The 14,231-nt window shown below is 50.8% G+C and overlaps 2 protein-coding genes across 3 annotated transcripts in view; one reads left to right on the top strand and one right to left on the bottom strand.

The window, feature by feature from the left end:
- Positions 1–283: 283 nt before the first annotated feature.
- Positions 284–3,864, top strand: LOC121157718 (tubulin polymerization-promoting protein family member 3). 2 transcript variants are annotated; one of them, XM_040982060.1, is made up of 4 exons: positions 284–408; positions 2,759–2,952; positions 3,068–3,221; positions 3,329–3,864. In XM_040982060.1, the coding sequence occupies exons 2-4, from the start codon at positions 2,765–2,767 to the stop codon at positions 3,515–3,517; spliced, it is 531 nt and encodes a 176-aa protein (XP_040837994.1). In that variant the 5' UTR covers positions 284–408; positions 2,759–2,764; the 3' UTR covers positions 3,518–3,864. The 2 variants fall into 2 exon arrangements, with proteins under 2 accessions (XP_040837994.1, XP_040837993.1); XM_040982059.1 differs by having other exon boundaries at positions 284–398.
- Positions 3,865–5,506: 1,642 nt separating this feature from the next.
- LOC121157719 (leucine-rich repeat-containing protein 36-like) overlaps positions 5,507–14,231 on the bottom strand; it is a 41,943-nt gene continuing 33,218 nt past the window's right edge. The window contains exons 11-15 of the mRNA XM_040982061.1: positions 12,025–12,190; positions 11,023–11,168; positions 10,134–10,257; positions 8,038–8,152; positions 5,507–5,732 (exon numbers count right to left, since the gene is read on the bottom strand). Coding sequence (XP_040837995.1) covers positions 5,507–5,732; positions 8,038–8,152; positions 10,134–10,257; positions 11,023–11,168; positions 12,025–12,190 — 777 coding nt within the window. The remainder of the gene's footprint in view (positions 5,733–8,037; positions 8,153–10,133; positions 10,258–11,022; positions 11,169–12,024; positions 12,191–14,231) is intronic.

A 14,231-nucleotide genomic window follows, 5' to 3' on the forward strand; every position in this document is an offset into this window, starting at 1 on the left:
GGCTGATAGCCCGTCGGGGGGGACTTCCGAGGACTTCTGCCCAGACCCGCAGAGGACCAGCTCTCATGCTGCAAAGATCGCGAGGCTGCCGGGGAGGAGCGGAATAAGACCGATGGTGTAGCTTTGCCGGCTCCCAGCCACAGCACGCAGGCGGGGTCTGGTGGGCGGAGCCAGCGTGACCTTGGTCACTCTCCCGCCGAGACAGCCTCGGGGGTGGGACTCGCCGTCTCTAAGGAGACCGAGAAACAGGGGATAATACGGAGGAGCCGCCCGGGCTGCAGTCCCGCCTGGGAGCCTGCAGGGAGCGAAGCTGCGGAGCAGCCTGGTGCCCCGCATCCGTGGGTCCCTTCCTGCGTCCTTCGGTCCATCTGAACGCGCGCTACAGGAGCAGCCAAGAGGTAGAAGCCGGTAGGAGACTGGGACGCCGATCACTCTAATCAATATCCTGCACAATGAGGAAGGGGGTGGATGGGAGTGGTCTGGAAAGGGTCCTCAACCCCCCTCCCCCGTACCAAGATGAGGACATTAGCTGAGCGGCCCTGCCTGGCCCAACCGTTCCACTTTCTAGCCCCAACCTCCTTGCCTCGCTGATTGATGACTCCAGCTGTCCCAGCGGGAGCCGGCGGTGGCCCAGTTCATGGGCGTGGTGCCTGCATCCAGGGCCTGCAGGTCAGGCTCCACCTGAGCAGCTGGGAAACTCCCCAGAATTCATCTTCCCGCAGACAAGAGTTTGTGCTGCAGGCAGGAGGCTCCCAGTCTCTTGGGACAGGTGCCCAGTGGTGCCCAAATCCCCCTTGAATTAAGTGCAGGTCTTTAGGTCTCTGGTGGTAGGGTGCATCTTGAGAGGGCAAAGGGGGAGCCTATTACAGACCCAGGGTTTGGTTCCTAGAGGCCCTGAAATGTAGCAGCTTTGGGTACTCATGCTCCCAGAGCTCACTAGGGTAGGTGGGTGGGGGGATGATTTCTAGTGTTCAGATCAGCAGTAGTGGGAGTGGGGAGCTGGGCATGGGCTCATGCTGTGGCCCCTGGAGGCTCTAGTATAAAAGGTGGAGCTAGAGGATGGTTGTTGGGACTGAAGTGTATTTAGGGGGTTGCAGTGCAGAGAGGGGTGTGGGCCAGCAGGGCTGGGGTGGTCTCAGTGTGGAAATCTGGGGTACCAGTGTATGGACAGGGACACTCAGGGGCTTTAATGCCAGACAAGAGTGTGGTGAGAGGCAGTGGGAATGTGGACAAAGGGGGCTGAAGGTGTGGTCCTGGGTCTTGATAAAGGTGGTGGGCAAAGGGGGCTGCAAGCATGGGTCTCAGGAGAGCTGCAGGTGTTTGTATCCACTTCCATTCTCTAGGTGGGAGGGGTGTGGATGAGGCCTCCGCAACGCAGGGCAAAGGGTGTGGTCATGGCAGCAAAGCTGTGTTCTGGGGAGGGCGTGGCCCAGGGGACCGCAGTGGAGGCTGTGTATATGGGAGGCACTTTTGTGCAGTGCTGAGGCTATTACTGTAGGAGGCCATCTTAGCAGTGAAGGGGTAGAGGATGGTAGAGATCTGAGCCCCAGGTTTCTGGGGTGAGTCTGGAAGAGGTTGTAGTAGTACAGGTTAGGGTGTGGTCACGACTCCATCGCCCAGGGGCTGGAGGACAGGGGCTGGGTGCATATGCATATGGGAAGGCAGACCAGTATTTTGGCCATCCTCAGGGCATGGCGAGGGTGGCCTCTATGGAAGATGAGGCACAGACAAGGCAGATGTGCCTCAGTGGATGGAGGGTCACAGGGCCACAGCCCCACTTACTATGTGTCAATGGCTGAAAATTTGGGAGCCCCATGCAGAGGGAGCCCCCAGTGTCCTGCTCCTACACGCTGCAGACTGGGGGGGGGGGGTTTTAGTCCCACTAGGTGACCAAGGGCCAGGAAGATGGTGGTGCCCCGGGCACAGGGAGTGTTCCTGTGCCCCACCCATGGGTCCCTGTTCCCCAGCTTAGCCCAGCCTGGCCCAGCCCAGCAGTTCTGGGAGCTTCTCCCTGCGCCGCCCTGACACCAGCCTGCCCTTAGCAACCTTCTGCAAGCAGCACCACCCTCCCATAGCAACTGTCTCCAGGCTTCACAAACTGTGGCCAGGCCAGCACCGAGCTCTTGCTCCCCCTCATGTTTTTGTTTAATAGCAAATAGTAACAAGGTCCCGGTTGGGCCAGCTGCACCCTTGCCTGGGGCATGCACCATTGCCCATGTTCTGGCTCCTTTCTCAAGCCCAGGGCTGGCTCTTGCTGGGTCTTCACAACCCTTCCAATGACACTGTCCTCACTGAATACATGCCCAGCCAGCAGCCCATACCAGCCCTGACTCTGCTCCACTATCCATGTGCAGCTTCCAGTTGGGCTGGGCCAGTGCAGGGGGACCTGCCTAGCCACCCTCGCCTCCATGCAGGCAGGCCCTGTGCCAAGACCAAACAAAGCCATTTCCCCAGCTGCTGCCTTCACAGCTTTTCTGGACAGTGCCATTCTGTTCCTGGTCTGATGTGGGCATCATGACTCCATCTTCTGTGGCCTTCTCAGAGCCAGGCCGGACACAAAGCAGTAGGCAGGACCTACTCTCTGTGGGCTCTGCCAGAACCCAGCCGAGTTGGGACAGGGAGTGCCCAGCTCCAGGCCTGAAGCTCTGAGGGTCCATGGTATGCATGCAGCCAGCTTGTAGGGTGGAGGAGATGGGGATTTTTTGTGGCTTGGGACAGTGCAGCTTGGCCGGGAAGTGACAGAGGTGGACCCCTGCAGGGTGGCATGGCGACGAGCACAGATGTCGCAGGGCTGGAGGAGAGCTTCCGCAAGTTTGCCATCCATGGCGATCCTAAGGCCAGCGGGCATGAGATGAATGGCAAGAACTGGGCCAAGCTGTGCAAGGACTGCAAGGTGGCCGACGGGAAGGCTGTGACAGGCACTGATGTTGACATCGTCTTCTCCAAAGTCAAGTGAGCCCCCAGCAGCCCCTGTTTCTCAGATCCCTCGAAGGTGGGGGGCTGGGAGGCTGGCACCAGGGTGGACATAAACATGGCTGGGACACTTAGGGTGCCTGCATGCCTGCAGGGGCAAGTCTGCTCGGGTCATCAACTATGAGGAGTTCAAGAAGGCGCTGGAAGAGCTGGCAACCAAGCGATTCAAGGGGAAGAGCAAGGAGGAGGCTTTCGATGCCATCTGCCAGCTGGTGGCAGGCAAGGAACCAGCCAACCTGGGTGTTACCGTAAGTGCCTGCCTGTCTGTGGGGGTCACTGGTGGGGGCGTGGGAAAGCTCAGGTCAGGCTTGGCTCCCTCACCGGGCACCTATTGCGGGGAATTCTGTCTAAACAGAAAGCAAAGACAGGGGGCGCTGTGGAGCGGCTGACTGACACCAGCAAGTACACCGGCTCCCATAAGGAGCGCTTTGATGAGAGCGGCAAAGGCAAGGGCATCGCTGGCCGGCAGGACATCCTGGACGACAGTGGCTATGTGAGTGCCTACAAGAATGCGGGCACCTATGACGCCAAGGTGAAGAAGTGAGGCCCAGGAAGGCCCTCTGATGCGGCTGCCCCTGCCAGGGGCCTGGGCCCACGGGGCGCGAGGAACAAGAGAACCCGGTTCCCTCCCTGCTGGACACCTGCCACCCAGAGCTGCCTGCCCTGCCCCAGGGTGCCGGCCCCCAGGCCTTTGACCCAGACTGCCCCCCATCCCCTGCCCCCTCCCTTCCCTCTTGACTTCTGCCTGGAGACAGTGCCTACAGCCTTACTGCCCCTCCCAGAGCCCTGGGCCCGGCTCACCTTCCTGCCTGCTTGCCTCATATTTAAGCTGCTGCTCTGGCCAAGTGCCTAATTCTTACCCAGACCTCAATAAAGAAGCCTTTTGTACCAGTGTGGCCTGGCCAGATGTATGACAATGGGGGTCATGGAATTGCACCCCACTGGCCACTCAGTGTCATCCCCTTGTCTGTCATGCCCTGTTCCCTGCCCCCTTGCCCACCTTATCCCTGTATTAGCCTGGAGCCAGATTGCTGCAATGTTTTTACGGGATGTACACAATTGCCTGCCTCGGCTCTGAGCCGCAGTCCCAGTGCCGCAGCCTGCCTTTCTGCCAGAGGGGCAATGAGACAGGCCTGGGCTGAGCCTGGGATGGGTCCCAAGGTTGGCCTTGGCACTTAGCTTCTGTGGGGGGAGGGGGTTACTCTGAATCAGAGTTGGAGTTCCTCAGTTTCACAGCTGAAGAAATGGAGCTGAGAGTGGACAGGCTCCCATGGACCTGTGCCCAGAATACACCTCTGGCCTCCCATGCTGGGCAACCTTGCACAGCAAGGTCCACAGCCAGAGATGGGGCCTGGCACCAGTACCAGCCTGTGGGTGGTAGGGTAGGGGTGAAGATCAATGAAGGAGTGCAGAGTGTGGTGTGTGCTCACCCCTCCCATCTGGTTAGCACATGAGCTTGGAGGAAGTGGGCAGGGTGTCTGTGGTCCTGAGAATGGACCCCTTGGCATTTCCAGCTGTTGTCATCTCCCCAAGGCCCTGTGCGTCAGACCAGAGTTAGGCCCAAACCTTGGGCTCTGGACCCACTACTCCTTCCTTCTTGGTATGACAAGGGAGATGGATGGGACTTGGGGCTGGGGCAGAGGGTGGCTCCCAAGGGCACACATTCAAAAATATTCTCCTCTGAGCCACATCACACAGGGAACAGTGGTACAGTGAGGGTATCCCCCACCCTACAGGCTGCTCTGGGATGTTGCTGCCCCAGTGACCTGAATCCTTTGGCAGGTGAAAGAAAGCACCTGCATTGTTTACCCCAGTCAGTCAGGGAAGTGGAAGCTGGGCTGGGTTGGGCATGCACAGGAGATGCATTCACCTGGGGCCTGGCCCTGTCCCCAGTCCCAGCTGTTCTTTGGTCCTCCCCAACTTCACATCATCTTTAATCTTGTCTTCTCACAGAGAAAGCATCTCAAGCTTCTCAAGTACAAACCCCTCACTTCTCTGTCTTCCCTTTAAGGGGAGGGGCAGCTCAGCTCCAGCTGCCTCCTTCACTCAGTCCCTCAGCCCTTTAGCTCCTCCCCACCTCACTGTCTGCACCCCTGTTTCTCTGAGCAGCTTCTCCCTACTGTGCTCATCCTGGGCCTGTGCTCTGCCCAAAGAAAGGTCACCTGCTCAGGGGACAACTGGTGGCATCAGCCCACTCCCTGCCACCACCAACGGCAAGAACTGCTTCCTGGTCATAGACCCATGGCAGCATGTCCTGTTTGCCTCTGTCCCTGCCACATAACCCCTTTGAGGCGCTCTAGATTCTTCAAAATGGCCAGCCATGTATCTATAGGGCCCAGTGTCTGGGACTAAGAGCCACAGCTATTTCTGTGGGCAGGAGGAGAGAATAGCTTCGTGGGAGGAGACATGCAGAGTAATAAAAAGCAGGCCCAACACAATGGAATTGGAATAAGCATTCTTTTCATTGCCGCAGGTAGGTGCACTTTGTCTGGGGCAGTGGAGTGGGAGCCCTTGGTGGGGGCAGTGGTGGACGCTAGCTCCATAAGCTGGGCTCTGGGGCAGCATCTGAGACACTTTGTATTAGGTATTGACCTGTGTCATGTGCCGCCGGCGAGGCAGAAGACAGTGTGCTCTTCCCAAAGGGTGATGATCTCCCCGGGTGGAGACCCCTCTCTGGGGGCAGAAGTGCTTTCCCGGAGTAGCCCTTCTGTTCTCTATTCAGCTGCTGCAGCAGGTACTCGTTGGTCACCACCAGAGATCTGAGGCCATGGGGAGAAAAGTGGTAAGTGACCTGAGTGGATTAGGTGCCACTCAGATCTGAGCTAAACACAATACAAACTCCAGTCATGACTGCAAATAGAAAGAACTGTCACCTGCAGAAGGGGGCTGTTTTCAAAGCTGATCCACAGTGTCTTCACCCCAAATCTGTTTAATTATGTTCCAGACAGCTGAAGCGATACTGTATCTCACATGTTATGTGTTGGATGTTCTAACCTCGTCAAAGCACTTTCACAGTGAGGTAAGAAGAAGCACTGAAGGGCTGGAAGCAGCTTGTGTCTCCAATCTCTATTCACAAAGAAAGCTTCTCTGCAAGGAGCCCACCATGCCAGTCATGACTCTGCTTCCAGACTCTACTGCAATCCACATATGAACCCACATATGGGCAAGTGGAACAATCAAGCTAAAACTGGTACCGTGTGTGATGATGGTGTTGCTATTGCTGGTTCTGCTTGCTATATCATGCAAGCCCAACTATTTTTATTGATTTAAAAGTCAGGGCAGGGGAAAAGACAGGGAGGGACAAAGGTTCATTCCCCAAGTGACCATAACTGCCAGTGCTGGGCCAAGGTCAAAGCCAGGAGAACTAGGTTCCATCTGGATCTGCCATGTGGGTGGCAGGGCCTCAAGTACTTTGGTAATCATCTAGTGCTTTCTCAGGCTCATTAGCAGGGAGCTGGATTGAAAGCCTGGCCAGACTTGAACTGGAGCTCTGAGATGGGATACCAGCATTGCAAAGTGGCAGCTAAAGCTGCTACACCACAGTGGCAGCCTCCCAGGAGGAAATGTGAAGACCACATGATGCTTTTTATATAATACAAGGGGAGCACATCTACACAGCCACATCTAAACACAACAGACAGATGAAAGAAGGGAGGGAAGGAAGGGATAAAGAAAGGAGACACAATGTTTCTGAATTTATCTTGTTTTGTCGAATTGATGTTGGGACCGATACATATTAGACAAAATTCTAAGAAGAAATCATAGTGACAAAAAAATTCCCTAAGAATCAAGACCTTATGAAGCCAGTGTACGTATATATTGAGTCGATGATCTCACAACATGCAGAATGATTTCCAGATTGTGTAAAACACAGTGAGCTGAATGTGCTGCACCCAAGAGCTACAGCTTTGTGTGACCTCAAGCAGCAGCCCCCACAGTGCAGCACCTGGAAGCTTATTGGAAATGTACAGGGCCGGATGCGTTAGCCTAATGGCTAAAGTCCTTGCCTTGAATGTGCTGTGATCCCAAATGGACGCCGGTTTATATCCTGGCTGCTCCACTTCCCTTCCAGCTCCCTGCTTGTGGCCTGGGAAAGCAGTAGAGGATGGTCCAAAGGCTTAGGACCCTGCGCATGTGTGGGAGACCCGGAAGAAGCTCCTGGCTCCTGGTTTTTGGATCGGCTCAGCTCTGGTTGTTGCAGCCACTTGGGGAGTGAATTAGCAGATAGAAGATCTTTCTGTCTCTTCTCTTTGCAGAGCTGACTCTCCAATAAAAATAAATAAATCTTTAAAAGAAAGAGAGAAAGGAAGGAAGGAAAGAAGGGGCAGCGGGTGATGGGTCAAGTACTTGGATCCCTGCCACTCATATGGCATGGAGTTCTTGATTCCTGGCAGCATGGCCTAGCCCCAGTTGTGGCATTTGGGAGCAAAGCAGCAGATGAGAGTTGCCTAGAATGAGTGTGGTATAACCCTCTGACTAGGAAGCTAGGTAAATAAAAATGGGGGTGAAAGTTTGGAGAGGAGGTGCTGACATTCACATTTCACTGAGGGGTCTAAGTAAAGGTGGGTTAGTAGAGCAACATTTCAAGAACTTCTCTGAACCCTCCCAGCCCTCCCCAGTTGACCCCAACTGAGGGAAGAGCTCGTTGCTACTGAGGGGCCGATGCTACTGAGTTCAAGAGAACTTTTACCTTCGGCTTCTTCCCTTGGTGTGCCCTGCTGAGTGTTCTTGATGTGTGACTGCCAGGAAGCAGGTATTTTTTCCCCCAGGGGAGCCAAACAGCTGATTTTAGGGGCACACTGGGACCAAAGAGAAGGAGCTGACCCAGACAAAGGCCTTATTAGAGCTAACAAGAAACTAGCTGCAGCCCACCAATGCCAGCCAAGACATTCAATCCGTTGTGTCCCGGTGCCTGGAAAGCTGAGTGAACGGGCCCAGGTGCAGGCAGTTTATGTACAGCGCGGACTTCACTTGCAAAGTGTACACAAGTTCCCAAGTGAAACAAAGGAGATATGTGGAAATAATATCTGCGGCCAGGGGCCAGTTAGGTATGCCGTCTCCTACCTCTGGCTTTCGTGGAGAAGGGCAACTGTGTCCTCCAGCTTTTTCAGCTGGGCGAGCTCCTGGTTCAGGCAGGCCACCTGCATGGTCAGCTGTTGGTTTCTGCGCAGAAGATCATCTGCAAACAGTACAGTGAGGGCTGAGCGGGCTCCACGGGCTGCTCGGCTTTGAGCAGAGCTTCGGTATTCAGACATCTTGGGAATTGGCAACAGAGCTGAACTAAGCTTCAGTTACTTCCTGGTACCTGTGGGTTCGGATTTCCCCAGGGCCAGGAATCCTGCCCCGTATCCCTGATGAGAGGATCCGCTTGTTCTCACTTAGCACAACCCTGTAAGGCCCTTTTCTGTGTACGTCTGACTTGGGGAATGCGTGTTTGTCCCTCCTTATGTGGTAGGGGGAAAGGATGTGGGAAGTGTGTCAGGCACGTGGTGGGACTCGATGAGTGCTTGCAGAAAGGGACTTGGTGCCTGTGACCGTCAACTCTGGCTCTCCGAGTATGCATTCACTGCCTGTCAGGTGAGTGAGAGCACAGTCACTCTGTGCTGAATACAGGCAGGCTTCTAGAACAGTTCTGCCTAAACTTTTTAATCACACTGAGGCTGACCCTGAGGAATGACCTGGGATTTTGTTAAATGCAGATCCTTATTCAGTCGCTGTGATGGGGATGCCTGAGGAGCCACTGGTTTATCAAGTCCCCAGCTGAAGCTAATGTCGATCACAATTGGAGCTGCAAGATTTAAAAGGCTCAAGTGAGGGCTGCAGCAGCTGTGTCCACAGTGAGCCAAGCACCACGAGGGCCTCACGGTGGACTTAAAGTAAGACTGGAGAGGACAAAGAACTGTGTTTGGGGTAAGTGAAGACTGTTGTCTCTGTTATTCGGACTTATGAATATCAGACAGAGCTTAGATTTAACGAGAAAGGCAGGAGTTCCAAATCAGAACTTGCAAATCAGATTCCTCATACATATTCAAATGTCTGTAATTTGCTTATCGGTGCTTGTGCTAATTTGTCAAAAATGATAGCCCAAACTATGCTAGTAAAAAGATAGTGCAAATCAAGATAAATGTTATTTTTTACTAATCACAGTGGCAGCGAAGAAAAATACTCGGTGTTGGCAAGGATGGGGTTCAAAGGGCGTTTGAGTATGCATGGCTGCTAGGGGTGAAGGGCTGCAGCCTCAATGGGGATCAACTTGGCAGCATGCTGCAAAAGCCTCAAAGATGACCGCCTCCTTGGCCCCTCCATCTCTACCTCTAGGAGTGCCTCCTTGGAAAGCAGCCTGAGATGTCTGCAGACACTAAAAGCATGATTTACCAGGGTGTCAGCACTTGTACTGTGCTTCAGCCAATGGCGACAGAGTCATTTCAGAGAAGGGTTTTACTATGGATCTTTTTTCCCACTTTGGGTCTTCTGAATATCCAGATATTCTGCAGAATTACTTACTCTATATAGCCATTAGTATAAATAATGACAGGTTTCTCTATGATTGTGAACCTTAGAGGTAACTATCAGAGCCCTGGTTGGATGAAGGTGGTACATGCGTGGGACACTATAGGAAGTGCCTGTATTGATCCGTTATTAACACTGAAATGCAAACATCAGGTCGGTGACTTCCAGGGGGTGGAGAGTCAAGCACACTGACCACACAGGGGACCTGGGAACTTCCTGAAGTAACAGGGAGGTTCTGTATTTAGGATGAGGTCAAGAATCAGTTTTTATTTTTCATATTGATTTTTTTTTAAAAAAGGATCTAATTTTTAATTTGGGGTTAAAAATGTATACAGAGGCAAGGTAGAAGAAAATATTTCAAAAACTTGAATGGAAATTATTGATTGGTCACAGGTCTCGTATTTTTCAAACTTCCTATTTAGTATCACAAAAAGTGATGTTCTCGAAAATAATGGTGAGCACAACATTTGCATGTGGTTTACAAAGAGCTTTGGTCTGGCAATAACTCAAGTGACCTCTATCGTAAGGCGATGGTGAGGAGTTTTATGAGATGGGCAGCTGTGTTGGGACACACACACACACACACATTCACTCACTCACTCACTGCCCTCCCACTCTTCCCTATCTACCTCCCACTTCTCTGAACTTACCATAATTATGGGACTGCTGCCCACTCACAACTGAGAAGCCTGCACCTGCCTCCAACTGCTGAATTCTTTCTGACAACATGAGGTTTTCCTCCAACACTCTGACTAGTTTTTGCTTCAAACTTTCCTGTAGATCAGAAAACAGAATACAGACACAGTAAGAGGAGGAATACAGACATAAGTCCTGAGGAGCACTTGCCAAGGAGACCCTCCTGCTCTCCTGGTGTCCCGATGGAGGACAGACTGTCTCACTAGCGTTTTATTCGCTGCTAAGTGGGAGCTCCAATTTGCCAGAACACACTGACCGCCTGGGGCTGCCGTCTCTCCAGGGAGTCAGCCAGTGCTCTTGCAGAACAAGTGGCCGTTCTGTCGGAAGGCCAGCGTTCTGAGTCATCTACAGTCCATTTCTAGAAGTGAAAATCCTTGCGTGTTAAGCAACAGGCACAGGGACAGCTGCAGAGGCCAGCTCCTCCTTCCTCTCCCACAGGCCCCGGATTCCACTCCATCGGGAGGGGAGGAGAGAAGCCTAGAGAATGGGCCTTCATCCCTTACTGAGATCAAGCCACTGCCATCGAGAATATGGCCCTCAACAGTTCACACTAGCATTTTTGTTTGTTCATTTGTTTTGATTCTTCTTCAGTTCAAGGCTTCCTATAGAATTTTTGGACCAGGGTTAGGGTGAAGGAGTCAGCCCTGCAGACTTCCAAGCTGTGGCTGTCTTGATGGATTCTGGTTCTGATTTTGCTCAGCCTGCCTTTTTGTGTAAGTGTGGTTGGGGTGGGGTGGGGAGGTGGTTCCCTGGGGATGAGGACTGGTAAGGGTGCACAACTACCCCAGCCGGACCTGCTCTGCCCTTTGCAGGCCAAGGAGGAGGGGAAAGGCAGATGCTTACCATGTCGTTGGGGACCAGCAGGCCCGCCTCCTTCAGTTCTGCCTCTCTATTGCAGAAGGCTTTCTGGGTGTCTTCAGGGTGGGAGCGGCTCCAGTGCTGAGGTGGAGCAGGGACTACCAAAGACAGAAGCAAGTCTCGGGCAGGACCTGCCAAAAATTTAGGGTGGGCACATACAGGCCAGGCTTGCAAGCTCCAGCCCAGAATTCCTAGTCCCTCACTGCTGGCTTCTGCAGGACCCGCGGGGCCACCCCACATCTCAGCTCTGCGAGACTGTCTCCATGGCCCTCAGAGGGGACAGCAGCGCCACTGAAAGCATTGCTCCTGGTCTGGTCACTGCTCGATGGCTTCAAAGGACAGTTTCTCACAAATGGGAGCAAGAGGGGGCTGCACAGGAGGCAGCACAGCTGGGCTAGGATTGTTTCCAAAGTCAACAACCTTTACGTTTCTAGTTTGTACCTAAGCTTTCGTATCACCAATGTTTCTTTGAACTCTTTTTCTAGTAAACCAACAAATCAACACATGAATCAACATTCACTTGACTGTTGAACCCATGTTCCCCAGAAAAAACAAACAAAAAAAACCCCAAACAGAAAAGCCTAATAAGTCCATTTGGTCACCCTGAAAGCATGCATTTTTCAAATTAAAACTCAATTTTGCTTAACTTCTGATTTTCCCCTGAGGTTTTTTGGATCATATAAATTCAAATCATAATGTTTTAAGTCATCTAGAACTCTGATGGTCAAATCCCATTTCTTTTGCATTCATTGTTGAAACTTTCAAGCATTAACAGAACCAGTCTCTGTTTCACATTCAGTCACTCCATGTTTCGCCAAACACTATACACACAGGAAGAACAAAGCAATGGGTGAGAGTGCTGGTAAAAAAAACAAAACAAAAACACAGGGAAGAAGAATGTAAGAAAAAAGCAGATTGGGGCCGAGTGACAGCGGAACACAAAGTGGAGCCCACACCTCTCCAGGAACTGCACATGCGTTCACTCACCGAGGAACTTCTTGTTGAGGAGGAGCGAGCCAGAGCCGTTCCAGTGCTTATCCACCAGCTCCAGGAGCTGTCTGAGGACAGTGGCCACGTGCGGGGTTCTGGCAGAGATTGGGGGACTGTGGTTTCCTGGCAAACCATGCAAACTGCCCAGGTCGCTAGAGAGAGGCTCAAGAAAAAAACAAAACCTCCAACCAGTTGTCATTCTTACATAATAGATGAAAAAGCCAGACATTTAAAATCTTACAATAGTTTTTTTAAGTTAAAAGTGGATTCAGGGTCACATTCCAGCTCCCTGCTAATGTTCCTCCTTAGAAGTAGCAGGTGATGGCTCAAGGCGTTGGGCTCCTGCCACCCATGTGGGAGACCAGGATAGAATTCCAGCCCCCTGGTTTCGGCTTTGTCCAGCACTGGCTGTTGTGCATTTGGGGAGTGAACCAAAGGATGGAAGAGAACTGTCTCTGTCTTTCCAATAAAAAAGAAAGCTTTTTTTTTTTTTTTTTAAACTATGATTTTGGGCCCGGCGCCATGGCCTAGCAGCTAAAGTCCTTGTCCTGAAAGCGCTGGGATCCCATTTAATCCCAGCAGCTCCACTTCCCATCCAGCTCTATGCTTGTAGCCTGGGAAAGCAGTCGAGGACGGCCCAAAGCCTGGGGACCCTGCACCCACGTGGGAGACCTGGAAGAAGTTTCTGGATCCTGGCTTTGGATCAGCATTGCATCGGCCGTTGCACTCACTTGGGGAGTGAATCATCGGACGGAAGATCTTCCTCTCTGTCTCTCCTCCTCTCTGTACATCTGACTTTGTAATGAAAATTAAATAAATCTTTTTAAAAAAAGAAATATGGTTTCAACTTTCACCTTGAAGTTGAATAATATGAAAGTTATATCCCAGGAAAATATATAAGATATTCAAGGATACTTCCAAAGATAATAGTATCTTCTATTGCAGTTTTCCATGGAGATTTTTAGAATACATTTACAACAAAAATGTGTTAACACCCACACTATGGCTCATTATTTTAGGGCAGGTTAAAAATTTGGTGGGGAAACGGAATTGAAAGCTGGATTAATTTTGATGTGAAAGACTTTTGAAATCTATGCTTCAGTTTTTCTTACTAGATATTTTTCATGAACTTTTTGAAGACCATCTCTTTTTTTAATATTGTTTTTTTTAAAATACAAATTTATTTATTTGAAAATCAGAATAACATAGAAAGAAAGAGAGAGATCTTCTGTTCACTGGTTTACTTCCCAAATGGTCACAATGGCTGGAGCTGGTCCAGGCTAAAGCCCGGCACCTGGAACTCCCTCTGAGTTTGCCATATACAGGTGACAGGTGCCTAAGCATTTGGGTCATTTTCTGCTGCTTTCCCAGGGGCATTTGCAGGAAGTTGGATTGGAAGTGGAGCAGCCAGAACTCAAACTGGCATTCCCTTATAGGATGCTGGTGTCACAAGTGGCAGCTTAACTTGTGCCATAATGCTGGGCCCTAAGAAGAACATCCTAAAATCTATTATGTATAGTAAAATAAAACCAGCAATAATTTAATAAAACTGTAAGTCAATATGCTTTGAACATATATTAGTAGATAATGTCCTATAACATTTTAATTTTTAAAATTGTGTTCATTTTATTTAAAAGGTTTACTCCCCATGTGCTTGCAGCAGCCAGTGCTAGGGAAAATCTAGAACTTCTTCTAAGTTTCCCAAGTGGATGGCTGAGACTCCAGTTATTTTATTCATGGTCTGCTGCCTCCCAAGACACACATCAATAGGAATGCTTGATAATAATCCCAGTTGCCAGCATTCAACGGAGCATTCTGCTGTGTATGATATGTGATGTATGTGATGATAAAACTGCTGAGACAAATGGCCGTCCCCATACCCCACGTAATATTTTAAATGTTTTGTGTTAAATGTTATTATTGGTTCCTGTAGAAAATAAGCCTTTTATTAAGCAAGAATCCTATATAGAGATATACATATCCATACAGAAAATCCACAATTCTTTTTATTCATTCTGACATGACCCATCTTTCATCTGTTTGTGAACTTTTACAAATCTACCTACCAATCTTCTTTTCTGTAGTTTTAGGATTTCAAGAAAGGCTGATACATATTGAAAATAGCCAAATTGTTTCTTAATCTGGTTCTTTTGATGCAAAAAAAATATATAGATGATGAATTGGCTAATGCTGTTACACCTGAT

Source organism: Ochotona curzoniae, unplaced genomic scaffold, assembly GCF_017591425.1.
Source record: "Ochotona curzoniae isolate NIBS_2020 unplaced genomic scaffold, NIBS_Ocur_1.0 contig_3622, whole genome shotgun sequence".
Taxonomy (NCBI): domain Eukaryota; kingdom Metazoa; phylum Chordata; class Mammalia; order Lagomorpha; family Ochotonidae; genus Ochotona; species Ochotona curzoniae.

Coding starts and splice junctions, on each gene's coding strand:
- LOC121157718 (XM_040982060.1), top strand. CDS start 2,765: ATGGCGACGAGCACAGATGTCGCAGGGCTGGAGGAGAGCTTCCGCAAG. Junction 2,953..3,067: donor ATCGTCTTCTCCAAAGTCAA/GTGAGCCCCCAG, acceptor GCATGCCTGCAG/GGGCAAGTCTGCTCGGGTCA. Junction 3,222..3,328: donor CAGCCAACCTGGGTGTTACC/GTAAGTGCCTGC, acceptor CTGTCTAAACAG/AAAGCAAAGACAGGGGGCGC.